This window comes from Lutjanus erythropterus, chromosome 22 (assembly GCF_056507025.1).
Source record: "Lutjanus erythropterus isolate fLutEry1 chromosome 22, fLutEry1.hap2, whole genome shotgun sequence".
In the NCBI taxonomy this organism is placed as follows: Eukaryota; Metazoa; Chordata; class Actinopteri; order Lutjaniformes; family Lutjanidae; genus Lutjanus; species Lutjanus erythropterus.
This window is the reverse complement of record NC_139338.1, coordinates 2,016,360-2,043,116: the sequence shown is the minus strand read 5'-3', so window position 1 is coordinate 2,043,116 and position 26,757 is coordinate 2,016,360. Positions and strand designations below refer to the sequence as shown.

The window sequence follows — 26,757 nt, the reverse complement described above, 5'->3', positions numbered from 1 at the left end:
GAAATTACAAAACAACCAAACAAAAACTGGAGCCTAACAAAAGAGATTTTGACAGTTTCTGGACAGTCGGAGTACTTACGTGGGCGCTACATAAAATAATAATAATTACATCTGTCACGGAGACTATAGATTGTGCCGTGCAGCGGGTGACTGGTGAAAGGAAAACAACTAAGCAGCAACAACAGAACTCAAGCGTGAAATCTGTGACCCATCTACAGCAGTGGAACAGCACCACCGTAACACCTCCTCAACACTTTGCTGTTTTCTCTAAACTGTGGGTAAAATACAGAAATATTTTATCAAACCTGAGCATCAATTACAGAGACAACTGAACCAGTACATCAAACATTTTCTAGTAGTTAAATGGAATGAAAGCTCAAAAATTCATCCTCTTACACTGTGAGAAGGTGATGTGGTGTTCTGTTCTTGTGTTTTAGGGAATTTCTCTGAGGTTCTATGCACTATGGGTGGAGAAAATAACACTGAAAATGTAAATACTAGGCATGCCGTGTTAGTACATCACATCACATCACGGCCTGATATGAGGCTGCTTGACAATATGGTTGTACAGACCAATTATACAAGAGCCCTAGCATCATTGTGAGTATTATAGTGCATTACCATGAAGGAGTTAGATGGTGTTAATTTGTCTGAACTAAGGATTACTTTACAACTCGTCTGTGAATGTTACTACCGTTGTTTGAGTCAGTGTGGGGGATGTTTAATAGACCTGGCAAGTTAAAACTACGCAAGATATAGATTATATTTGTTATATTCCAGTGTGAATTAACATGTGATATAACATGATCACCTAGTCACACTGGAGCTTTCAATGTTTCCGCTGAGGGGCAGTTACTTCACTTCTGTCAGTCATAAAGTATGTAGATCAGCTCAAATCATAGTATAATGGTTACTGAAAGGCTGTGTGTTGTTTTTGCTGCCACAGGAAAGAAATAATGTCCCTATTTATGGAACTTTATTGCAGTGTTTTTCTGTATTCTTTACAGCAGAGCTGCTCTGTGAAAAGCAGCTAGTTAGCTAGCTAGTTAGCAGTTATGGGTAAAGGCACCTAATCTTAGTGTCACCAACTCATCATCCAACCAAAAAAAACTAGTGATGGCATCAAATAATAGCCAGAAAAGTGTTGACAGAACATTATGATGTTACAGTGAACTTGACCTTTGATCTTTTCAATATAAAATGTCAATTCATCATTTTATCCTATTACACACTGAAATTTTGTCTAACCCGTAATTTACACCAGACGCGCCTGCGCCGCAGTTTTGCTCTGTCATGCATGCGACTTCAATTTACACCAGCAGCATTTCAGAAGCATTTCAGAAGCGTTTCAGCAGCGGAGCATTTTGCCCATCTGATTATGTTCACTGGCTCTGATTTTGTTGATTAAGTCCTCCTTCCTTGCTCTTTGTGCTTCTACCATGGATAAGCAGGCTACGTAGTTAAATTTTTTATTTTCTGTCTGTCTTTATGATCGCGAGTCTGCACAGGGTCTTTTATTTTAAAAATCAACCGGATTCTCCCGTTTTCCGTGCCTGGCTTCCTACCCGTTCGACCTGCTCTGTGACAGACAGACAGACTCGCTGCGTATTCTCCGCGGAGTGGAATGCTGAGCCGCTTCTGGGACGCTGATGAGACGCGCCCTGGCGCTTCTAGTGTAAATTGCACCATTGACGAGAATGGCAGTGTATACTGCTGAGTGCCGTGGCGCAGCCGCGCCTACTGTAAATTAGAGGATAGTCAGAGTATGAGTTATTGAGTTATGGGAAAGAAGGTCACAGTGACCTTTGATTACCAAATTCTAATCGATTTGTTCTTAAGTCCAAGTGGATAAATTCCCTCAAGGTGATCCATGGTTGTCACCACTGTGTTACATAATAAATTCAAAAATTAAAGGTGCAAGCAGCACTGGATGGCCCCTCCCATCTCCATGCCAGTCAGAGCATGTGGCTAGGTGGGGCTCCAGTGGGTGGCACTATGATTATAACTCCTGATTGGCATGTAGACATGTTCAGGCCGAGACCCTTAATAAAACATGTGAAGTTTGGGGTCGATTGGACAATGTACACTGAAGTTACAGCAACTTCCTGTTTCATGGTAAAACATTAGAGTTCAAAGCGCCAGGGCAACGCCATTTGACAGAACACCAGGATCTTCACAAAACTGCATTACCAACACCTTAAGGCTTTTCTGACCTCATTTGAGTTGGATATGGTGAACCTCTTAGGAGGAGCACATCAAAGTCGAAAAACTCATTTCCTGTTGCCAGTAGGTGGTGCTATGACTATCAGGGAATAATGTCATGTAGATGTGTTCAGGTTGGGACTCTTATAAAACATTATAAGTTTGGTGCAGATTGGACCATTTACACTAAAGTTATATCAATTTCGTGTTTCATGGAGAGGCATCAAAACTTGATGCCACGCCATAGCCATGTCCTTCAACGATAACTAAATCTTTTAATAACTTTTGATCCCAAAGTAGTCTAGATGGTACACACCAATCCTGAAGGCATTGTAATGAATTTTGTAGGAGGAGTTTACTAAAATACAACTTGTGGAAAATGCCACAATTGACCAAGAAATTCAAAATGGCCGACTTCCTTTTGGGTTTGGGCGATTGACTTTTTTTGTGCATCTGGGCATGATACATGTATGTACCAATTTTCCTGCATGTCAGTAAAACATACCGTGGAGGCTGCTTTTTAGAGGGTGTGGCCAAACGATCTGGCCACACCTACCACCAAAAGCTCTATCATACAAAATTTTTCACCATCAGTATTGCGTGTTACAAGTTTCATGCGACACTGAACATGTTTAGTCCCTCAAAGATGTTACTGAAGATTGCAGAGAAGTAGGAAAAAAATAAGAATCAAAGCAATTCCAATAGGGTCCTTGCACCATTCAGGCCATAATAAAGAAAATCAATCAAACCAACCTTGGCTCTTGTCACTGGTGGTAAACACGTTTAGTCTTGGGACCATCTCAGTGTTAGTGTATGTAGCCAGCTGTTAGTTAGTGTAGCCAGAGAAAAAGATGTTGGGTTTAAACAAAGGTCAGAAATCTTACTGATCGATCCGCTGAACAGGAAGTTGAAGCAAGTCCTCGAGCTTCTGGTTGTTGAACTCTGGTCGGGCCTCCTGTAGTTTCTTAAAACGTCTGAAGGCTTTGTTTTTCTTCAGCTGGATCTGAGAGTACACACAAATCACTGGGATGTTATTCTCACAGGTACACACACACAACTGACATTTTCTGAGCTGCAGGAAGGTTTTTCCTGGACTGTTTAGTATTTTGGGATTATACTTGGAACAGTATCTCTGATTAGCATATGTGATGTTAAATTCACCCTCACTATCCAAGGGTTTAACAAAACAGAATTCCCCTCTGCTCATCCTGAATATACCTGGTGCCTTTGCCCATGAAAATACTAAAAGCAAAATGTCCTCAGTCTGCACTACACTTCATATACACCTTGTTTTATGACAGTAGGATTCTCTGACAAGCAACTAATCAACAAAAACATAACCTGCTAATGGACTGAGAACATGCGTCTTATGCTCAGCATTCACTGTTATCCACATGCTTTTTGCTAATACCATCTGCATGCAGCTTGTAGAAGTGAAGACGGACATGTCATGAGCAGTCACGACCCCTGAATCTCATGTCACCTTCTAGATGCATACTCTGCCTGACAAACCCAAAAATCATCCTGTTGTCAGTCATTATGCTAGACTGCCAGCTGAGGTATGAGGAGGTGGAGTGGTAGGGTTGTGGGGAGGCTGTACATGTCATTAAATATGCATTTGCACATCATGTCAGCAGGAGTGTGTGTCAACATTTGGATGACAAAAAGTCTTATCTTGTCATTTCTGTCAATCATCAAAATGAACATTACTCATGTATTTAAACAGACCTGTGGAGAGCTCTACCCTAATTCACTGCAGCAGAAGTCACTGATAAAACATTATAGAATCAGAGAAAAAAAAATCAATAAATCTGAAATCATTGTTTTTATTTATTTATTTATATATTTTCTAATTTGTCGGGGATGATTCAAAGCACACTGAAATAGGTTACAGCAACATGGGACAGATGTAATGTCTATGGGATTTTTAGCCAAGGCTAATTTGTGACTCTTGTACCTGGTTGGCATTTCTGTTTAAAAATGTCAACATTTAATCATGATCAAGAGTACATGAGCTACATTACACATTAATGAATTTACAAAAGCTCCTTCATTCACACAGCACTATCTATTTTAAACAAGGCCAAAGAAACTGACACTTCTTTTTAATTTTAATTCTTTTTTGCACATCTGCTCTTATTTATGGAACTGTTTGTGTTTTAATGCAACTTCAATTTTATGTGAGTCTCTCATGGGTGTATGTTTTTATGTTGTGTTTGTATGTTGTGTTATGAGCCCCCAACCTAATACAGCAACGTTTTTTTTTAAATTACACTGAATTGATTTTCCATGAGTTCATTATAGTAAAAGCCCCATCTTTCCATATTCCATCACGATATTAATGTTTTCATAAATATCATGTAACATATCACAATCTGGTAAATCTGTGCGTATCACAAATACTTAAATCAATTTTAAATACAAAGAACTGTGCTCCACTGTATACTTGAGACCAAACCTTTCATGGATGTAATACAAAAAATTATGTTTTTGCAAGCGAGTGCAGGTGAAGCACCTACTGCAATGCTACCATAACTGCTTGTAGCATTGTAAACAAGTATCATAGTTTCATCTGAACACTTAATATTTTTTAAAGAAAAAAAAGTCTGGTTTCAGCTTCTTAAATGTGAACATTTTCTGGTTTCTTCACTCCTCTCTGACAATAAACTGAATATCTTTGGGTTGTGGACAAAACAAGACATTTGATAACCTTCAGGAAACACTGATCAACATTTTTCACAATTTTCTGACATTTTATGGACCAACAACCAATCAATTAATCAACAGATTCACTGATGATGAACATAATCATCAGTTGCACTCCTAAAAGTGCAAGTTTCATCACGATACAGTATTATGATGACTCTTTGAACAACAATACAATATTTGTTGATATCACAAAGTCTTCCAATTTGATTCAATTGAGGGTTCTGTGATCAACATCAGACAAAATCATATGTCCATTTAACATATTCAGCTACATTTATGTCACTCACAAAAACAACTAAATAATGAGTTATTTTGAGGGGACAGTAAATTTACACAGTTATACAAGCTGTACACTGACTACTTTACATTGTATCAAAGTGTCATTTCTTCAGTGTTGTGCCATGAAAAGATATAATTAAATATTTGCAGAAATGTGAGGGGTGTACTCACTTTTGTGAGATACTGTACATGCCATGGGAATTTCAAAATAAAGGCGTATCTTAAAGATGGTGATATAGAATGATATTTTCACTTTGCATTGATCATACTGAATTGTGGAACATTGAATTTTTCAATCAAGATTGATATATCTGCATTTCTCAATAAAAATTGTATTTGTTTACTAGAGGATCTTAAATACTCCAATCCATGCCATCAACATAAAGCAGCAGCCAATGATGTAGAGTCAAGAGTCAAGTCAAATTTAGTGGCTCATAACAAAACAGATATGAAATCGAGCTGCAGAAGCTCAAGTTTAAGAGGAGACCAAACTTTTCTTTGGATGTCAGTTTTTGCACCTCAACAAAGGCCAAAATGTGACCTGCAACAGGCTAGGTAAGCCTTGTTTTTAACCTAGCAGTTGTTGATGACTTGCAGTGGTTATGTATCAGTATTATAAAGGCTTTTCAAAATTTGTGAATCCATACAGTCATGAATGTCCACAGAAGATTTTAGGCTGATGGGGCCATTGGAGACACTAGATGCGAACAAACTCAAGCCCTGATGCTCACTCACTCACACATGCACACACTAGGGCTGCATGATATGGTAAAAAACTTATATTGCAATTAATTTGATTTACATTGCAACTGCAATATGTGAAACAATTATTGGGAATGATCATTTTTGCCTCACAATTTTGATTTTCACAGGAAAAAAATTAAAATTGTGATGATGCAAAATTTGAAAATATGTTTTCTAACATCTGGAAAACAAGACTTGTAGGCTAGAGCATCTCTGCAGCAACACAGGACTTACTTATACATTATAATGCTGTTTGTCACAGATTGTTCCTTTCTCATAAAATTGCAGATGCTGTTTCTGTTGATTTGGATATTGCAAACCATATTGTGATTTAAATTATTTTGCGATTAATTGTGCAGCCTAGCAGACCCACAGCCCAATGAATGATAATTACTACCAAGACCTAATTATAGGGATACACTGACCGGCCAGAGACCAGAACTGGCCAGTTCTCAGCATGACCGGCCCTGACTGGTGACAGGCTGGTCATGCGATTCTGTGCCCATCATTGTCACAGGTGTTCTGCATGATAGTTACGTCATGTGTGCAGCAGGCAAACTGACAGTGATATCACACCCGCCACAGCGCTGATAACAGCTACACACACTCAGACACATGCTTGCATGAAGTTGGTGTTAGCGACAGATTCCAAGTGCAGGATAAAAAGAAGACAGAGCAACTGACAATGTCGCAGAACAGCTGTAAACTTTGTAGCTCTTCAGGCTAATGTTAGCCAGCAGCAGACTGCTGTTCACAGAGGGACACTTAAAATCTCACTTCCTGTTCTGGCTGAAGAATAAACAACCTGTGTTGATGTGTCTCCTCAAACATTTTCTCATCCAGATTCGTTTAACTTCTGCATTGTTTTTCTCATGGCAAACTTTTACTGCAGCAAACTGTTGTACCGTGTCTGTCTCTGGTTTGTTTACATCTACTTCCATATGAGATCACGTCAAATTTACGTCCCGTGAAACCCCGCAAGATCGAGTTTCCCCTATTCATAATCTTAATATAAAAATATGATAAGGCCTGGCTCTAACCTGGAGGACTTTGGAGAAAATGTAAAATAGTATTTCATTAATATTTAATAGTCAGTGTTTTATTATGAACATCCAATTTAATTTTTACAAGAAACGTTGCAAAAATGTTTGTGAATGCTGTCACTTATAGTTCTCAGAAAGACTGAAAATCTGAATCGGCCAAAATTAGAATCCGCAGAAAAAAAATCGGAATCGCCCAAGAAAATTGAAATTGAAAATACTGAAATTTAAATATTGCTTCCATATTCAGAATTCCCCTAAAGGAGCTTTTGCAGACATAATGTTTGATATTTCATTTAATTTGAAAGTATAATTAGCCTGATGTGGATCATAAGTTACTCTCATTAAGGCTCTGAGAAGGTTTCTACTGTTTATAAGTTTATGTCACTGGTCACTTGAGTAAACTAGCACATATCACTGTTCAGTCAATTATAAGGACTGTTGATGATGTGCATTTGAACTGGGAACTGTATCACTGCTCACACAACTCTAGGATGTGATTTGTGGAAAGCAGTGAAATTTGTGAGGTTTTTTTTTCTTTTCTTTTTTTTATTATTAAAGGAATATTTAAACATTTTAGGAAATATGAGGTGAAAAAGACTGATATCAATCCCATGTCTGCATGTTAAGTCTGAAGCTGGTGTCCAGGTGTGGTTACCGTGATGACACATCTAAAACTCACTAACTAGTCCCTCCAGGAAGGAGCAAAGTTGCAATCGCAACAATTACTGTAAATTCAACAACTAGCTGTCAATTCTGTGCAACCTTGCAATTTTGTCCAAACACTGCAACTTTTCTGCACATTTGACCAATAATTGAAGTTTCCTGCGAATTCCACCAAACAGTTTTTGCATCTATATTTTTTATTTCATGGGTAATGAAAAGAACACATTTGTCATTGTTATCAACTCTGTTCACCTTTATTTTATAATTTTGTGGACTGAATTTGAGCTCCAAAAAGATTTAGCTTCTTTGTGAAATACTCCCCAGGTTCACTTCTTCATTTACAATAAAACATACTTTGCTAGAATTTTTGTAATTCTGAGCCTTTATAGTAACACTCAGAACAGAGTGTGGTTTTCTTCTCCCTGGAACAAATTTAATGAATTATACAAAAATATTGCAACTTTCTTTTACAATTTTCTCTTGGTCCTGTAATTTCAATGGGAAAAAATGCCTAAAAACACTGCAAAATGCATCGCAATTCTTTGGTAAAGGTGCTGTGAAATCAGGCATTTTAGGGCTCAACAATCCCAAAAAAGGCCTGTGAAATCCTGGAGGGACTGATTAATTATCAATGGCAATATCAGTCAAAATAACTGCAATTAGATATTTCTTCAAAACCGTTCAGCCCAAGCTGTTGGTCATTTGTAAAATCAGTATTCATGTGGAGTTCATAACGAAACCACACAACCAAATCTGTCATGCTAAACAGTGCATACATGTAAGTGCTGCCATGACAGTGCTGGCATCACTGACAGCAGTTGAATTATGTCAGCAACAAAGAATACAATAACCACTTATGAATTTGTTATTGTGTATTCAGTCCATTAACTGTGGAATGCGTCGGCCAATTTTCCCAAAGGGATTATTACAATCTAATCACATCTAATGTAATAAACTGCTTGTCAAATGCTCATAAATGCAACAGGAGAGTCTGTCACAGAGCTGTGAGAACATGCGGAAATACTGTGTTCCTACCACAAGCACTTTGCTGGCATTATAGATGTTGTCCACATATGTGTTGTAGTGGTGCAGATGTGGACAGAACTGGTCGAAGCCTCTGCCGAAGTAGCCATTCTCCAAATGGACCAGCAGAGACCTGCAGAAAGACAGCATAGATCAAATCAGAAAAAACAAAAGCACCAGAATAAGACTGAATGGTGGATCATTTCAAAGAAAAAAAGGGAATGTTCTATCTCAAAAGCTGAAATTTCAATTACAAACTTACATAATTAGCTGTCGTAACAAGCTGTAGGAGATGAAGGTTTAGGCCGGTTATAATGCAAATGGCAACTCAGCTGTAGTTAATTAACGTTAATTCTGTCAGTTGGCCAAACAACAAAAAATAAACTCTCAGCTGTTGTCTGGTTAATAGGCTTTCTGCATGCGACTCTTCTGGCACAGTCACAGATGGTTTTCATCAAAGAAACACATCACTCTGTGAAGTTTGAAAAAGTAGTCAGTGTACTTTGTCTTTCTGCTGTCCAAAACACCACTAGTGATAAAGTTTGCACTCCATAAATAATCTGAGTCAGTGGTTCTCAACCTTTTTGAGTCGTGACCCCCCAGAACAATCAAGTTTAGGTTCATGACCCCTCCAGTCTGCCTGAGATTGTTCAGGGATTACTTTCATGGAAGCTACCAAACTCATATTTTTGAGAGCTTTTCCTTTATGTTGAATGCCTTTAAAGCCTGACGTCACTGAGAGCTACTTTCTGGTTCTAATTCCGTGCTGCCTGCCACAATATTTGTGGTGATTGCCTCATGTCAATTTTAGTCTGAGAAGCAGTGCAGATTCCTGACAGGCAACGGATAGTGAAGCACCTGCTGCATTGCCATCAGGACTGCCAGATGCAATAAGCAAGATTTGTACATTATAGTCTTATTTTTCTTTTAAGATGTTTACAATAGTGTAATGGTATTGTAACTGAGCGTCCTGGGTTCACCTAACTATTTATACTTACTAATAAAACAATAAACAATGCAACAATATGTAAAACTTCTTTACACTCTTGTTAATTTAAAACAGTTATTTATTACATCAAGAGCAACAGGCACCTTTGCAACAATATATACAGAAATGTCTTTTTTTTTTAGGAAAACAAAAGCTGAAATTCTGAATTCTGAATAATGTGATTCATGGTCAGAGCTGCATGTCCCAGTGGAAAATGTGTCTATTCAGAGTGTTCAAGTTTCGGCACACAGCTCATTTGATGGCACCCAGTAACTGAATTTAATTCCAACAAGAGTCCACTATAATGTTTAATTTCATGAAAATCAGTCCAGGATTAAGTGAGACAAAAAAAAAGACTAGGGCCAAAATGTGCACTGCAACAGACTAGATGAGCCTTGTTTTTAGCCTAGCAGTTGTTGATGACTTGTGGCCCTAACTGGCCGCTTAAGAGGAGTGAGGAGTCAGCAGTCACTATAAAACATTACATTTTTGCACACTTTCGTTTTTTCTTGTGTTTTTCTTGTGTATTAACTACTCTTTTCATTTATGTTGTTTTTCCAGCAGCACTTGCCTTAATCTTTATTTATATTTCTAGTACTCTGTTTGTATGCACCAACATGTCACAGCAAATTCTTTGTAGGCAAAAACCTACTTGGCAATACAACCATTTCTGATTCTGATTCAATCAATAAAACTGGTTCTTCAAAGTTTTTTTTTTCTAAAAAAGTGAATCACCACAACCACGAGAGGTCCTTGAGCATACAGTCATAAATGTTATGTGCTATATGTGTTTTGTTACATGTAGCAGAGATAACAATAGTTTAGACAGTTTAAAGTGCAAAACTGTCAGCTGTATTACAAGTAGGACTGAACAATAACTCAAAATTTATGGAAATCGCAATATTGCAATTTTTCAATTTACAAATTTAAAATTTCAAATGCTCAATATTTGTTAAAGGTGAAATGTTTATCAAAATACCTGGTCTAGACTTCACAACACATCTTTGTTTAGTACAGATCCCTGAAAAAAATAACGCATCATAATTGTAGAGTGTGAAAATGAAAATGAGAATCATGATGTAAAAATTATCGCAAATTAATATCAGTCAGAATAATTCCAATCAGATATTTCTTCAAAATCATTCAGCCCTAATTACAAGTTAGTTTAGTTGAACCATGTCATACACTGGTCCTAAACCAGCAGTTTGTCATTATTACCATCTGTTTCCAGCAAATATGGCATCACCAGTCATGATTATATTTGAATATCCTTGAGTAAAGTTAAGAAAAACACTATTGTAATATCTTCTAAACATGGGCTCAATTCAGGGTTTCCCACAGGAAATTGGTTTGCAGAGATGGTATGTTCTGCCCTCGCACTGCCCCTAGGCTGCCAAGTTTACTTAGAAATTGCCTGTCCTGGGAGGACGCAACAAGCAAGATTATTATTTCATCTAACTCTATTAATGTAGAAACAAAATACATTTATGGTTAGACTTGGTACAACAACATCTTGTTTAAAACTATGCAGATCACAACCACAAATACAAAAAAATAACTGCAATATTGGCAATTAAAACTGCAATTACAACACACCATATATTTGTAGAAAATTGTCACTCCTGCAAACAAGCAGTTGCACATCATTGCTGAGTCAAATCAACATACTTAACTTCAACACAGGACATGGCAGAAGGAACTATTTCAATATGTGTGGCATATTTTTTGTGCATCACAGACCTTTGACACATTCATTTCAAAGTGTCCCCCAGTGAGCATTTAGCCTGCAGTCAAACCACATTGGACTTTGAGTTAATGCACATTACTGCCTGAGAATGCACTGCTGCTCTGCATCAGTGAAGAGACGCTGCTCAAATAGGGCGAGATCACATCTGAAGCATCATTTTCAGCAAAGGCACACATGTTTAGAGAAAGTGCGGAGGTTGAGCAAAGTTCAGAGGATTGCTTCCCTGTTAATGGGAGGTTTAGCAGGCAAAGCTCTGTAGTGTCATCTGAAGGCCTCTTCCTGTGGGTGACGTATTTACTGGGACCCAGACGGTGGGTCTACCTTCAGGGCACCCAGGGCCACTTTGTAGTGAGAACACGCCCGCTGAACTCAGGAACAAAACAACTGGATCAAGGCAGAGGCAAAGCAGTCGTTCAGCCTGTCAGGCACATTACAGTAACACGGACACAATTGGTTGGGGGTGTTGACACTTGTGAAGGAGCTTGTTATCCAAACTTAGAGGAAGTACCACACACACACACACACACACACACACACACACAATCGTACTCTCTAATGATGTTCCCAGAGACTTCTGTTCGTACATGCTGTAAGAAGGAGCACTTTGCTGTTGAAGTTGATTTAAATAGATTTTAATGAAGTTGTGCGCCAAGGTAGCCTCTGTTCATAATCAGGAGATGCAGGAGCAGCCGAGAGAGTTCTAACGAGGGCAAAGGGCGGGAAAAACTGTGTTTCCGTTTTTTTCCCCTCTCACTGCCAGAGGCTATTATGATAAATATGAAATTATGGATTACATTTTTTATACTTTTTTCACAGCAATTAAATTGTCTGGCCATCAGCAGCAGGATGGAGATAACATTAGCATTCCGTGCGTGTCACGTTAATCCACATTAATTCCGAGCAGTTGCGACATCTGGGGCGGATACAACCTCGACCAAACAATTCAGGCCGAGGCGCCTTCATTTGGAGAAGGCTCGAACAGAGGAATACTAATTGTTACGACACTGTGTGAGCATCCGCTTAACATAAATGACTACTTATTAAATACATAAACAGAAGCAGGAATCACTGATAAGAAAACAAAGCAATGCAGCAGCATGTTGTTGCTCTCAGTGAACTGTACAGTGTGATTCATGCTGTGTTGAAACATGGTGACTCGCGTCACTCCATGTCTGATCTACCTCTCAAACGACACCTACTCTCATTATGACCCCCCCATCCACTGCTGATTGTGTGCTCCTTACTGGATCCACTGACTGCTCTTTCAAGTTGCTGATTCTTGTTTGTCATGTTAGCAGCTGGGGATAATTGGGTTGCTGCTTCTGCTGCCTGCTCTCTGTTCTCCATAAACAGTCAGAAGCAGAATGAATGGCATGGCATATCAATATATTCACGTCTCCTTTTCTTGTAACTCAACAAAGCTTAATGAAGGCAGAATTCATTACTACTATTCCCACTGCACTCTGGAGTTAAGTAAATAAAGACAGAAACATCAGATGAATATACCTCCACTCTGCACACACTGACACACTTGTATTACTATCAGAGAACCATTAGGCTGTGTAAAGCTGACAAGCGTGGCTTCTGCCACTGCGGTGCTTTCTTGCTGCTTTACGTGGATCAACAGCTCATCTGAGGAATCGGTGACCAACTGTAAGAGTCACCTTACGAAAAATTTCTCTGATGAACCTAGGACATGGGTCTGCAACCTTTATGATCAAGAACCATTTTTGACCAAAACTAGAAAAAAATCTGTCTGGAACCACAACTATTGAAATCTCTTTTTTCCCCTTAAAGCAGGGGTGTCAGATTTTTTAAAGTGAAGATGCCCGGGGGCCAATAGTTCCTTCTGATGTTCTTTTTTTTTAACCACAAAAGTTACATGCAAATATACACTGTTATAAAACAATTTTCATTGTCACAATTATCTTTATTTTTCAAATGGCAATGTAACCAAATATAAGCCACACAGGCAGACTTGAACAACTCTAAAAACACAATTCTGCCTTTCATTCATATCTGGAGAGTCAGATAACATTGAACATTGAACTGTATGGAATACTTTAAATTTCCATGAGTTTGATAAATATCTTTTCCTCTTGATCATTTTAAACAGGAGTTATATGTAATGCAAAGTTGTCTGTTATCAATAAAGTTTAAAACCAGTGAATTTTGCTCTTGTCTTGTCATAAGTCCAAGTGCATAAGTATGTTTTTGGCTTTTCACTGTTAATAGTGACAGATGTTACCGTTCAAAACACTCAATTTTAGATAGATCAAGAAACCAATAACTTGCTGACACTAATGAGAAGGGTGATACTGAGATATGGATCTCAGTAAAGAGGCCAGGTCTGGTTTGAGGGCAGTGGTTGAGATGCGTAAAATGTCACACAAGTGGGAGTCACTTAGTCTTGACCTCAAATGGTTCTTGTTTAAGTTCATGACAGAGAATGTCTGCTCACACAAATATGTGGAGCCAAATAAGCTCAGCATTTTCTTAGCAAATGTTCGCATTTCTGGAAACCTGCCTTTATCCAGCTGCCCGTAAAAGTCAACAAGAGAAAGCTGCTGGTGTTTGCCTCAATGAGCTCTAGCTGCAGCTGTGGAGGAGCATCATCAGGGTCCACGGAGAAGGGAGAAGAGAAAAGCAACATGTCCTTTTCAATAACTGCAAAATCCCAAAAGCGTTTGTTAAATTCCACAGAAAGAGATGCGATAGCTGTTGCATAACTCATCATTTGCGCACCGATATTGTCCTGTGGGAAACTGTCAATGACCTCTTTCAAAGGTTAGGGTTTGTTTGGGACTGTCTGAAGAGACTGAAGTGTCTTCGGAAAAGTTGCAGCTTGGTTCCAAAGAGTGTACAGCTGGCTCACCACTGCATCTTGTCCTTGCAGATTAACATTCAGCGCATTAGAGCCATAAAGGATTGGAAAGTTCTTTCATTGGTTGCCCCTTTTCACCCATAAAATGTACAATTTCCTCTCTGAGAGAGAAAAATCGCTGCATTGTGGACCCCCGACTTAGCCACCTCGCATTGTTGTGATATATTACGTCTCCGTATTCAGCCTGGATGTCAAGCAAGAACTGCTGAAACTAGAGATGCACCGATCGACCGGCCAGAGACCGGAACTGGCTGGTTTTCAGCATCTCGCGAGATCACATTCAGCTGATTCATAATCTTAATGTAAAACTATAATAAGCCCTGGCTGTAACCCGGACTTTGGAGAAAATTTAAATAGTACTTAATGAATATTTAATAGTCAGTGTCTTACTATGAACATCCAATTTATTTTTACAAGGAAAGTTGCAAAAATGTTTGTGAGTGCTGGTCAGACCCTTATAAAAACCGGAAATCCGAATCAGCTAAGAAAATTGCAATCGGTGTATCTCCAGCTGAAACTGTTGGTGGTGTAGAGCTTTAGAGCGAATAGAATTGATTGCCTTTACCACTGGTTTCATAACACGATCAAATTTGAGATGTTTGGCGCAGAGAGTCTGCTATTGAATTATACAGTGAAGTTTAAAAGTGTTACCTCCTTCTTCGCTGACTTTATTGCAGATCAGTGTGGACAATCCACTTCGCTCACCAGCCATGGCAGGCGCACCATCAGCAATGATCCCAGAAACTTTACTCCATGGTAGTTTCATATTATCAACAGCTTCACAAACAGAAACGAATAAATCCGTTCCTCTGGTTTGGCCTTTAAGGTCAAGCGGCTCCTCTGTTATGTTCATGTTGTCGCCAACTCCTCTTAAAAAAATCAAGAGTTGTGCAGTGTCAGATGCATCGGTGCTTTCATCGCAGGCTAATGAGAAATAATCAAAAGCCACTCCCCTGTCCCCCAGTTGTCTCTGAATATCTGATGATATGTCCTCAACTCTCTGTGCCACAATGTTATGTGCCAGGCAAACATTCATAAATTCTTGTTTCTTCTCGGGGCAAATGTTCTTCACCATTTTCATCACACAGTCTTTGATGAATGTACCTTCAGTAAAAGGTTTGCCATGTTTAGCTATTAACATAGCCACTTTGTAGCTTGCTTTGGTGATATTTTCTTTTGACTCAGAGGCCTGCGTGAAGAATCGCTTGGAGTTGCTTCACATTTTCAGCAGTTGGGCCACCTGTTTAACGCTGTTGTTGCCACGGAAAAATGATCCATTTCTTATCAGTTTTAGCCGGGAACTCTCTGCAGACAGTGCCGTACATAGCCGGTAATGTAGCATCGTACTCCACCCACAGATATATTTCTTTCCACGAAGGGAGAAACATTCTGTCTCTTTTCTGTCTCATGAGCTAATTTAGCTAACTGGCTGCGACCCTTCCACCATGATGTCTGAATTAATATCTGACATCTTTATGTTAGCAGAGACGCTCAGCCAGTGGAGGCAGCGGCACACTGTAACTGGCTACTCCAGGACTCCATAGTAACAGAAACGAGAGAGGAAAAACATAATGATGATAATAAAAAAATGATCCGAGTTGGTGCTTGCCCGATCGGGCATGTCTGGGCAAGTTTTGCTTGCCCACTGGTTATATTTAGTTGCCCCGGGCATTCGGGGAAACCATTAATGTTGGACCCTGCACTGTATAGTATTATTATTATAGTGTAATTTTTATCATATGTAATCATTATGTATATATTTATTATCATTATCATTATTATTATCATTAATATTACATTACAATGGTGATGACTACAGACAAACAGAGATCAAAGCCAAGTACAATTTTAAAATAATGTAACTCTAATCCTACCTTTTTTTTTTCTTTTTTCTGATCAGAAAAATTATCTGATCCCTGACTCAAAACAGGGATACGGTCCACTGCACCCCTAGTATCAATATCAAAATGTGGGGTTTTTTTGGCATGTGTGTTTCTTTTAGGCTAATAAATTAAGCCAAACTTCTCAAATGTGAAATGTTGTCTTGATACAAGTAGCTGTACAAGAACCTGGCCTGACTAAAAAAGTCTAAAAGTGGTAAATGTTCATTTTAAATCAGGAACTGTCTGATCAAAGACTATGAAAACTATAATACATCTGAACAGATATTCCATACTTGGTGTTAGAATACAGAGACTTGCTGACAGAAGCAGCAGCAGCCTTTTACAAGTCCCTTGATTATAGCAAGTCTGTTTAATGCATTAAGACTCACAGTATATAATACTTGATATTTCATGTGGGACAGAGGGATGAGAAAGTCACCTACATATCCGTCTATGAGAGCTAATTATCACCACTGTTATTATCAATTACTCCTGGCACTGTCACACAGATATTCAATGTCTACCAAATGTCAGAGTGAAAGAAAGTGAAAAGAATATGGGAAAATCTATAATCAATCATTTGGCAGTGGTAAATCAGTCTAGCACTAACACACTGTCTCTCCATGGACCATTTTTTAAATGGAGTGCTTGCCATTATGTTTCAACCATTGATTCAATAAGGGGCTCATAATGAAGATGTATGGGAACTGCGGAACCATTTATCCAATACATCAGACTGTGTAATTCATACTTCAATCTTCATTGTAGCACTCTCAACAAGAAAGCCTGTCAGTCTGCAGAGGATTAGAGCCTGAGGGAACCCGCTCCACTCATTATTTAGTCTGGAAATGGAATTCCCAATCAAAGGTATCCCAACCACTCACTCCACAGTTTGTCAAGCTATGCAGTTTCATTCTGAACTCTGCATGCTTTGTCCCGTGTTCCCACTGGAGACAGCAGATCGGATGGGTTTCTCAAATTTAGAGGCTGATTGTCCACATTGTTATCTATGAATGGTGTCTCAACTAAATAATACATAATAAATATGTTGGTTATCTGTCTATCTGTGTTTCTGGAAGGAGAGTGATGGGATCAGGGTTACCACAGACTAACAAACCAATCATTCACACTCACCAAGCATCTGCAGGCCATATTTCAAGAGGCATTCATCAGGTTTGCATGTTGGACGGAATTACATAATTTTAGACGTTAATGGGTGTGTGCATGTTTGTGAAGCTCAGCACTAGAAGCATGAAATGCCGGGTTTATCCCAGTGTAGTGCAAGCCTGGTGGCCCACCAGGCCTAAGATGACCCCCCGACTGAGCCTATGCATCAGGGAATTTAATTTGTTTTTTTCAAGGAATGTATTTTGAAGATGTTTTCTAAACAAGAGTGACTGTGGAGCAGCTTGGTTGGAAGTTCACCAGCAACGTCGTGTTGGTTAAAATGTGAATGCACTAGAGAGGTGAGGTCCTTCCCCTTCCGATGTCCTCCATGGGACCTTTTGGAAAAAATATGTACTGTAGACAGTGGCAAGAGATAGATATTTTTTTGATCCTATTTGAATTGTGCAACAAAAGATGTTTATCAGTTTAAAAGATCATTTTAAAATATAAAGAAGTCACATTTTAATTTCATTTCAGATTTTTTGTTAAACTTTTTACTCAATATTTTTAAAACGTGTTACATAAATGACCTCTTTATTACAAAACACTGCGCAGTAAAATTGTTAGCTTTTAGCACAGACTTAAAGTAGCAGACTACTCACCCCTGTGCTGATGTGAGGATAGGTGAAGATCTCCAGTTCACAAAACACTCCTGTAGCTTCAGCCGAAAACAGCGTTGCAGCCAAATCCAGTACAATTGAAGTGAATGGTGACCAGTTTTAACATGTAAAAAAAGAACACAAAAAAACAGAAAATGTCTCCATACTGCTCGTGTGGTGTAATCCAAGTGTCCGTAAGCTGTGACATTAAAATTTGACCCAAAAAGACACCATTTACACCATGTTTTTAGCCTAAATGTCAACTGTAACCTCTCAGACCTGATCCTCGTGCACACGCCTGGAGCAGGTACACAAGCTCTCGCCCAAGCAATGCGGCTTGAGCAAAGAAATGATGATCCTCTTCTATGTTGAAGTCCTTGGACATTTTCTTCTTTGTTGAAAGTTTGCAAACTCAACTGTGCGCCTAACAAGTCACTATTTCTGAGCAGATCTCTCTCTGTTGTCTGAGCCGCTTCCAGGTAGCATGTAAACACAGATGCGAAGGTATCACGAGATCTTGTTTATCTCGTGTCATGCCGTGTGTGTACCTGCTTCAGGTGTGTGCACACAGATCAGGTCTGAGAGGCTACACTTGACATTTAGGCTAAAAACATGGTGTAAATGGACACTCAGATTACACATATGGAGACATTTTGTGTTCTGGTCACCATTCACTTTAACTGTACTGGATTTGGCTGCAACGCTGTTTTCGGCTGAGGCTCCAGGAGTGTTTTGTGAACTGGAGATCTTCAACCATCCTCACGCAGAAGAGTTGTGAACTGTAAAGTTGTAACAGCAAAGCAGTCAGAGATTTTTGTTTACCATTGTCCAGAGAGAGAGAAAGAAAGAAAGAAAGAAAGAAAGAAAGAAAGAAAGAAAGAAAGAAAGAAAGAATACTGGCCTTTATTTATTATCATCTAAAATTAAGTTATATGGTAATATTTTTACAATTACACAGCTCATCATTAATTGATTAGATATAGAGCAGAAATGATCAGACTATTATCTTTTTTACCTCCAACTCAAAAAAGTAAATTTAGTGTTAATGCACCCATTAACACTAAAGCCCCAAGACTGGTAAAAGGCTTCAGAGGCAGTGAGGATACTGAATGTTGTTATCTTTAACATAGAAATGATCAAAGTACAGCTCCCACACTTTGAAACAAAAATATCAGTTTTAGTATCAGCTTTCAAGAACCCATCATGAGCCCTATTTTTCTACTTCATTGATTTATGGATACCATAGCTGAATCCAGTGCCTCAGTGTGCATGTACTCACTTCAAACAGCAACTTTTTATTTATGTAACTAAACTTCTTCAAGTCTTTCAAGTGCAGTTGGAGATTTTATGTTTTACAGCACCTTGACAGCAAGATCAATCTGACGTCTAGACATGTGGGGAGATGAGCTGCTCTCAGCTTCCAGTTGACCCCCCCAACAGCAGGTTGACAGCCAGAATTCAGGAGTTTTCTATAGTATCAATAATGCTCTTCACTTGTGATATCAACTGGAGTAAATATATTGATATGCATTAATGTACGCACCAGGGAAGAGAACCAGTCTACACTACAACACAGTATCATTGACTTGTGCTAATGGGGAAGATAAGGACTTGCTTTGCTAAACTAAGTTTATCTCAACTGCATTCTTACGCAAGAGACAAACTACTAATCGTCATCTCCAAAGCATAGCTTTTCTTTAAATTATTCAGAGGATACTTACTGGTTTACTGAGTGAATGGCTTTAATTGAACTGAAGATGCTTTCTCTAATGTCCTGCCTCAGGGTTCCTTTGGCCTTCAAGATCTCCACAAAGTACTGTGAGAAACAAGAGAGTAGAGAGAGGGAAAATGGAGTTATTTCTCAGAATTTGTATTAATAAGCTGGAACTGGGCTGTCTCTGATTGGATATGCCTTTGATGAATGGATTTTTTTTAAAAAGAGGTGCTTTCACTGCAGACATCTCAATTACCAACACACAGAGCTAACGTAGCGCCAACGACAGAATGCACAAAACATTTAGAGGTTGGTAGTTTCAGGCCCTACAGCCCACACTGACTGCTAACATTATGTGCTACTGTATGTCTGCAGGGCTCATATGAAGCACAACTACAGAGGGATGTTGTTATACCACAAGACTCACAATAAAGCGACAGCTGTGCTGGTCTCAAGTCATTTGAAGTGAAAATGGGATTAGCAAATTGAATGTGCATTAGGCCTAAAAATGACTCCTAATTGGAGTGAACGGGTGGAGGGTGAGTAATTGTGTAGAAATGAGGCTGCAGCGGTGGGTGAAAAAGTCTGTTCTCTCCACAGGGAGGAAGAATACCATGAATGCTACCTTTTATTCTGTTAATATGTACTGTACAGTATGTTCCACTGCAACATTAAAACAACTCAAGTGTACTTGTTCTGTAGTATTTCCTGTATCAGCTGTAAAGATGTCTGCCTTCTCTCCAATATAATGGGACTAAATGACACTTCTGCTTGTGGTACTCAAAACACAAAATTCATGACCTGGTCATTATGGATAATCCAAAGACCTTGTTGTGAGCAATCAGTTTCATGAAGGAACTACATTTTTCTGCAGTTGAAACTACAGGAACTACTTTAGAATCTACTGGAATTACTTCCTTTACTATAACAGGGAAATTAGTTCCTACATGAAACTGCCATTAACAACATCTGTGGATTATCTTTAGTGAGTGGGTCATGATGTTTAGAAAGAGACACTGGTTTTGAATTTTTCAAATGTATTTTTTAGTGCTTTGAGTACCACAAGTGCCAGTTAGTCCAGTTATACTGAAGAGAAGACAACAACTACAACTCATATTACAAAAATCTAAATGGATAAATAGCACTACACGCCAGAGGAAAATATGTATTTTGAGGTGAACTGTCCTGTAAAATAAAGAGAGATTTCCAACACTATCTTAAAAAAAAAGGACAGGGAGCTCCAAGCATTTCTTATCAAGTCAAGTGAAAATTTAAGTAGCTCCTCAAAGTTTTATAAATAAAAAATAAACTATTCAAACTGAAAAATGTAATGAAATTTGAGTCCTTTTCTCAAAGTCCCTGCCCTCAGTTAGGAGTCCCAGTTCAGCAGCACCAACGTTGCTCAGTGAACAGCTTGTGATCTTCTCATAAACTGCAGAGATTAACTGAAGACTGGAAGACTGTGATGACAAGTGAGTGCACTTGTGCACAGAAATACATCAGAGGATGTTTATAACAACTTCAGCAATAAATGCTACTGAAACACGGCTCCAGTCATTCACCGGAGCAGCCCCAGTCTGCCTGTCTGTGACACAGGAGCCCTCAGTGTTACTTGTAACTTGTGACGTGTGACCAAGCGAGACTACGGAGTGTTGTCTACAGAGAGAGAGGTGGGTGCATCAGAGCCACAGTAGTTTTAAATTCATTCATTTTATCAGCAATCACATTTAAAAAAAAATCCAATAATCAGAACAGTACCAACTGATCGACCTCTGATATACATATACATACAGCTGCTGCCCCAAGTGAAGGTGTTTAAGTATGTTGGGCCCTTGATCACAAGTGAGGGCAGAATGGAGTGTGAGGGGGGCTGGTGACATGTCAGCAGAAATGGGGGTGTTGTGGTAGAGAGGTGTATTTACAGAGATTAAATCTCAGTCTTCCCAAACTTAACTAAGAACATCTTTAATGTAGAATGTACAGTGGTAACAAACAGGCTAATGAGCTTGTTATAAAAATACTAAATCAAATTGACAAGAAAAGTAAATGGAGACTTTTATTTTATAGACCTCTGAAAGACTATAACAACCTTTAAGATACATTGTGGCAATTCTCCTGAGGGTCATCTGTAGGCGAGGGACTATATTGGTATTATACTGATTGTTATATGAGACTAGATACCATTTAAGATTTTGAATATCATTATATATATTTTCCTGGTTTTAAAGGTGCATTACATTATAAGTATCCTAGCTGTGCTGTTATTTACCTTCACTCACTCACCCACTGGGTTTTCTGGCCAGTGTTAAAGGTGCATCAGGGCTGCAACTAACAATTATTTTCATCATCGTTTAACCTGTCAATTATCTTCCCAATTTGCTGAATAGTTGTTTGACCTAATAAATGTCAGTAAATGGTGAAAAATGTTGATCAGTGTTTCCCAAAGTGCAACGTGACGTCCTCAAATGTCTTGTTTTGTCCACAACTCAAAGCTATTCAGGTTACTGTCAGAGAGGAGTAAAGAAACCAGAAAATATTCACATTTAAGAAGCTGAAATCAGAGAATTTTAACTTTTGTTTTCTTTAAAAATTGCTCAAACAAATTATTTAATTATCAGACTAGTTGGCAATGAATTTACTAATGGATTAATCGCTGGAGCTTTGATTAATGATCAAAAATTTCATTGCGTCATTGTGATATTTGATTTTATCAACCCTATTATACAGAGTATTCAAATAAAATCTAAATAACAAGCAGTGCTCCTGACTGCTACAGTACGTACAATGGTGACCAGCTCCAGCTGTTGGCAGTAGCGTTGTTCTGTCTGCACCAACTCTCTGGCTGTCCGGCTACGTTTTCGCTCCCAGCGTTCCCTCTGCTCCTGGATATTCGTGCCTCCGAGGGGATCAGACGGACCGGCAAAGAAACTCATGGTCACAGAGATGAGGGGGACACTGCAGAGACACAATCGGACCATTCCAGGGTTACAGACAGGCATTGCACTAGTGAAACAAGATGCCACAGACAAATGGGTGTAAATCTTCTACTTGTCAGCATTTCTACTTTAATCCAGAATAAACAAGACCACAGGCCCCAAACCTAATGATACCAGAAATAAGGATGACAAAGACTAACACAGTGACAACAGCAACTGATGATTTGGGGCATAAGTCAGAAAGGTGTAAATTTCCTCTTAAAATGGGAAAGAAGAGTTCACAACGCACAGAGAAGTTTTCCAAGAAAGCAACACAGCCAGTCATGTGAAATTTACAGCTCTGAAGTTGTCACGTAAGGAAAGACATTATCAGTTTATCTAACTATTTCACAATAAATCAGTTAAGTGTTGGCTTCAAATGTCTTCTTTTGTCTGACCAACCACCCAAAACCCAAAGACTCTTCATTTACTGTTATAAAGGACAAAGAAAAGCAGCAAATCCTCACATTTAAAAAGCTGCAACCAGCAAATGTTTGATGATTTTTATTGAGAATTGACTGAAATGCTTAATCGATAGTAAAATAGCAACCACCTAATTTTTTTCAATCAGCTAGGCTAATCAATTGATCAACTAATCGTTGCAGCTCTATTTGAAAGTGACAAGTGACTTAGTCTGTTCACTGATCAATAGAAATTTAAGTTAAATTTAAGTTATTAATCAAGTATAAGTACAAACTATTGGCAGGCTATAGGTTTTCAAATGTGAGGATTTGCAAAAGGATTGAATACTTTAGAATGTTTGGACTGTTGGATAGCAATTTGAAGATCTAATAAAATTATTAATATAGAACATGTATTTTTTTTTACAGTAGTCACCAGAAGCAGTCATAAACATTGTTGGTTACTAGTCACTATCTACTACTTGTAAAATGAATAATGTCGATCTCTGGTCCAGCTGGGCAATCATCAAACCCTCCCCCAGCTGACCTACCATCGAGCAGAAACAGTGTCCTGCCTGCATTCCCTCATTAGTGTCATCTCCTTTGTATTAGCAGAGCGAGTAGTGGGCAGAGAGCAGAGCTTTAGCACCAATTAACCCCTGTACTGTCCCTGAGGAGCCCCACACTGTAAACAAGAGGGCCTGATCAATGCTAACCAGGGTACACCTCTCCCACTGGGAGAGCCTCACATGCTGAGCCTCACTGTGACTGTGGATGATGAGTTCAACTACATGAGACTACCATCCAGTAATACTCTGCACCAGCTACAGAACCATCCAATAATACACCTCAGCACCAACTACAAAACCATAGATAGCTGGGCTGCACAATCAATCAAAATTTTATCAAATTGCAATACGACTTCACAAGAGGTGAAATAATTATTAAAACATCTTCATTTGGTACAGATTCCTGCTATATAAATAAATAAATAAAAATCACACCATCTTAACATATTTTTCAATCAAAATAAGAATAGCAGTGTAAAAGTTATCATTACCTTTAATATCAAAATAATCACAATTAGATATTTTTTTCAAAATTGTTCAGCTCTACACATAGAGGGCCACCCATTTCAGTTTTCTCAGCCAATGCCAATTTCTGATTTTTTATGGGTCTGACCTGCCAATTCTGATTTTCAGCCTTTCTAGGAAATATAAACTAACAGCATTCACAAACATTTTTGCAACGTTTCTTAATTAATAATAGAACACTGACTATTAAATAACTTTACATGCTCCAGGTTACAGCCAGGCCTTAATATATAATTATCTTAAGATTATGTACTAGTGATTATGTACTACTGATCTTGCAAGATAACAAGTATTAAGATAAACTGAGCATGAAATACACCCAGGTCAGGGTTCTCAGCCAGGACCTGGAATGTGGCATGTGAAAGTACAAATTCAATTATATAAAACTGTGCAATAAATGTCTTTACACCGGTCTAAGTCACCAAAAAGGCAGAAATTCAATCACACTTAATTCAGCAAATCGATTAAGAAATGTGTTTGAAGCTTCTATGATCCATTTGTAATGTCCCCTGCCACCAAGATTCAAATCAGAAATCTCAAACTGAATGATAGCTCTGACAGGAGTTTAAACCACATAACAAATATTCATACAAACAGCTTCAATGTCTCAGTCAGGACTTGAATTTTATATAATAATAATAACTCTGTATATAATGAGAATATAATAATTCGTGTGGATAGCCACAAATGTATAAGCAACATTTAAGGTGAGATTTGGGCAACTAATGGTCAAATTAATTTGTTTTTCCCCTGACAGTTAGATTTATACTTGCCAACCCTCCTGATTTTCCCAGGAGACTCCTGTTTTTCAATGCGCTCTCACTATTTCCTCCCGGGATCTCCCAGGATTTTCACACCTTCTTTTCCTTTTTCATTATCACAGCCATCTCTGCCACTGTTCAACGTGTATAACCCTGTTTACAACTCCAACAGTCTGCTGTTTCCACCCAGACAACAACACCGCTACAACAAACCAGGCTTCCAAGAAAGAGGAATCCCCTTTCATAAAGGAAGTTTTAAAAGAAAGGGGCATTAGAACAGAAAATCGGACCTGAAAAGTTGAGCCCGAAAAGCCCGACAAAATTCTGTTTGATCCCAACCTGAATTCATCCCTCATTAGCATATTTCAGCACAAACCCGATTTACAGACACTTTTCTGAACAAGCTCCCCTCTATGTACTGAACAGTAGGAGTTCGCAATGGCAGGAACAATACATGGGAGGAAATTGAACTGGCAATGACAAAACTGGGGAGAAAAATGGAAAAAATAAAAATACTACTACTACTTATAACAATAATTGTAACAACAATAATAATAATACAGACCAAACTTAATGTAAGCCCTTGAAATATGTGAGAAATATGGCCCCACCCGACCCAAACCCATTGGGTCCTGTTGGGTTTGCACACAGATCCCAAGTTCTAAGGGGCATTCACTTTGTAAAATCTCCTGTGTCCATTTTCTTTGAGGGGCAGGACAAAAAATAAACATATGAAAGAAAAATGCTTTGCTTCCATCAAAATTTTTAGGCCAGGTCATCTCTGCAGCACTACAGCACATCATTATAATACTGTTTTCTCACATTATAATACATTTTTCAAAAACACTGGGTCTTGTTTCTGGTCCGGCAATTGGGATACTGCATTTGTACATATTGCAATATCAATAATATTGTATTTTAAAAGTCACCAAAATGCAGGAAACAGTCTTTCAAACTTAAATTTTTGGTTTCAAAATCCTCCCTATTTTTGAGGCCTCAAGGCTGGTAAGTCTGCTTATATAATACCTCTATATAACATAACATTTCACTTTGACAGATGATAAGTTCAACGACTTATCAGGTTTTCTTTAAGACACTGTTTTTGCTGGCTTTCTGTGTACACTGGTATGAAAGACTTTCCTGACATGACCGTCAGTGAATTCCAAGAATTCCGAGGCTGAAGCACAGACAGGTCTGGATAAGTGAAAGGAAGTTTTATGTCACTGATATTTCCTGAAATTTTTCTTTTGTTAGTCAAATTCGGTTATAATGGCCACTACCTGCATATTACAACTGAGACACTGTGACAGAATTACAGGAAAGGACCAAATTTTGTGTCTTTTTCTGAAACGTCAGTGTTACATGTAAACGTGAAGTAGCTCATCCTGTTTTTTTCGAAAAGGCAGGTCTGTTTGAATCTCTTACTGTATTAAAGCGATAAGAGGAACCTCTGTAACATTTTCACCAGCAAACTCACGTCTGCGACAGAAGTACCGCTCCGTGTGACAGACAAACAACAACATTGAAGTGTTTAGGTCTCTTATACTCCGTAGGTTCAGAAAGAAGCAACTTACCTTCAGCTAACGTCTCCACTTTTAACCAAGGCGCTCTTTTCGGCTTCAGCTTCCTTCTTCCGGACTGCGGTGTTGATGCGCATGCTGATTGGCTGCTGCGTACTGACACATGAACAGGACACACCTCCTGAGATATCTGAGTGGCCACACAGCTGAACTGATATTGTACCGAAACCATGCAGGAACAGACACATAAGAAAAGCGTTTATTTCCTTTTCAGTAAAATTTCATGACATCCAGACGATATACGTATTGGAATTAGCTCTCAAACATGTGTAATATGGTCAGAGTACTGAATATCTTTACT

At 38.6% G+C, this 26,757-nt stretch overlaps 1 protein-coding gene across 2 annotated transcripts in view; it reads right to left on the bottom strand.

Moving 5' to 3' along the window:
* arhgef39 (Rho guanine nucleotide exchange factor (GEF) 39) overlaps positions 1-26,515 on the bottom strand; it is a 94,138-nt gene extending 67,623 nt beyond the window's left edge. For both annotated transcript variants that reach the window (XM_084711151.1, XM_084711152.1), the window contains exons 1-5: positions 26,451-26,515; positions 22,429-22,600; positions 19,653-19,747; positions 8,676-8,796; positions 3,087-3,205 (exon numbers count right to left, since the gene is read on the bottom strand). In XM_084711151.1, coding sequence (XP_084567277.1) covers positions 3,087-3,205; positions 8,676-8,796; positions 19,653-19,747; positions 22,429-22,578 — 485 coding nt within the window. In that variant the 5' untranslated portion in view covers positions 22,579-22,600; positions 26,451-26,515. The remainder of the gene's footprint in view (positions 1-3,086; positions 3,206-8,675; positions 8,797-19,652; positions 19,748-22,428; positions 22,601-26,450) is intronic.
* Positions 26,516-26,757: the final 242 nt, after the last annotated feature.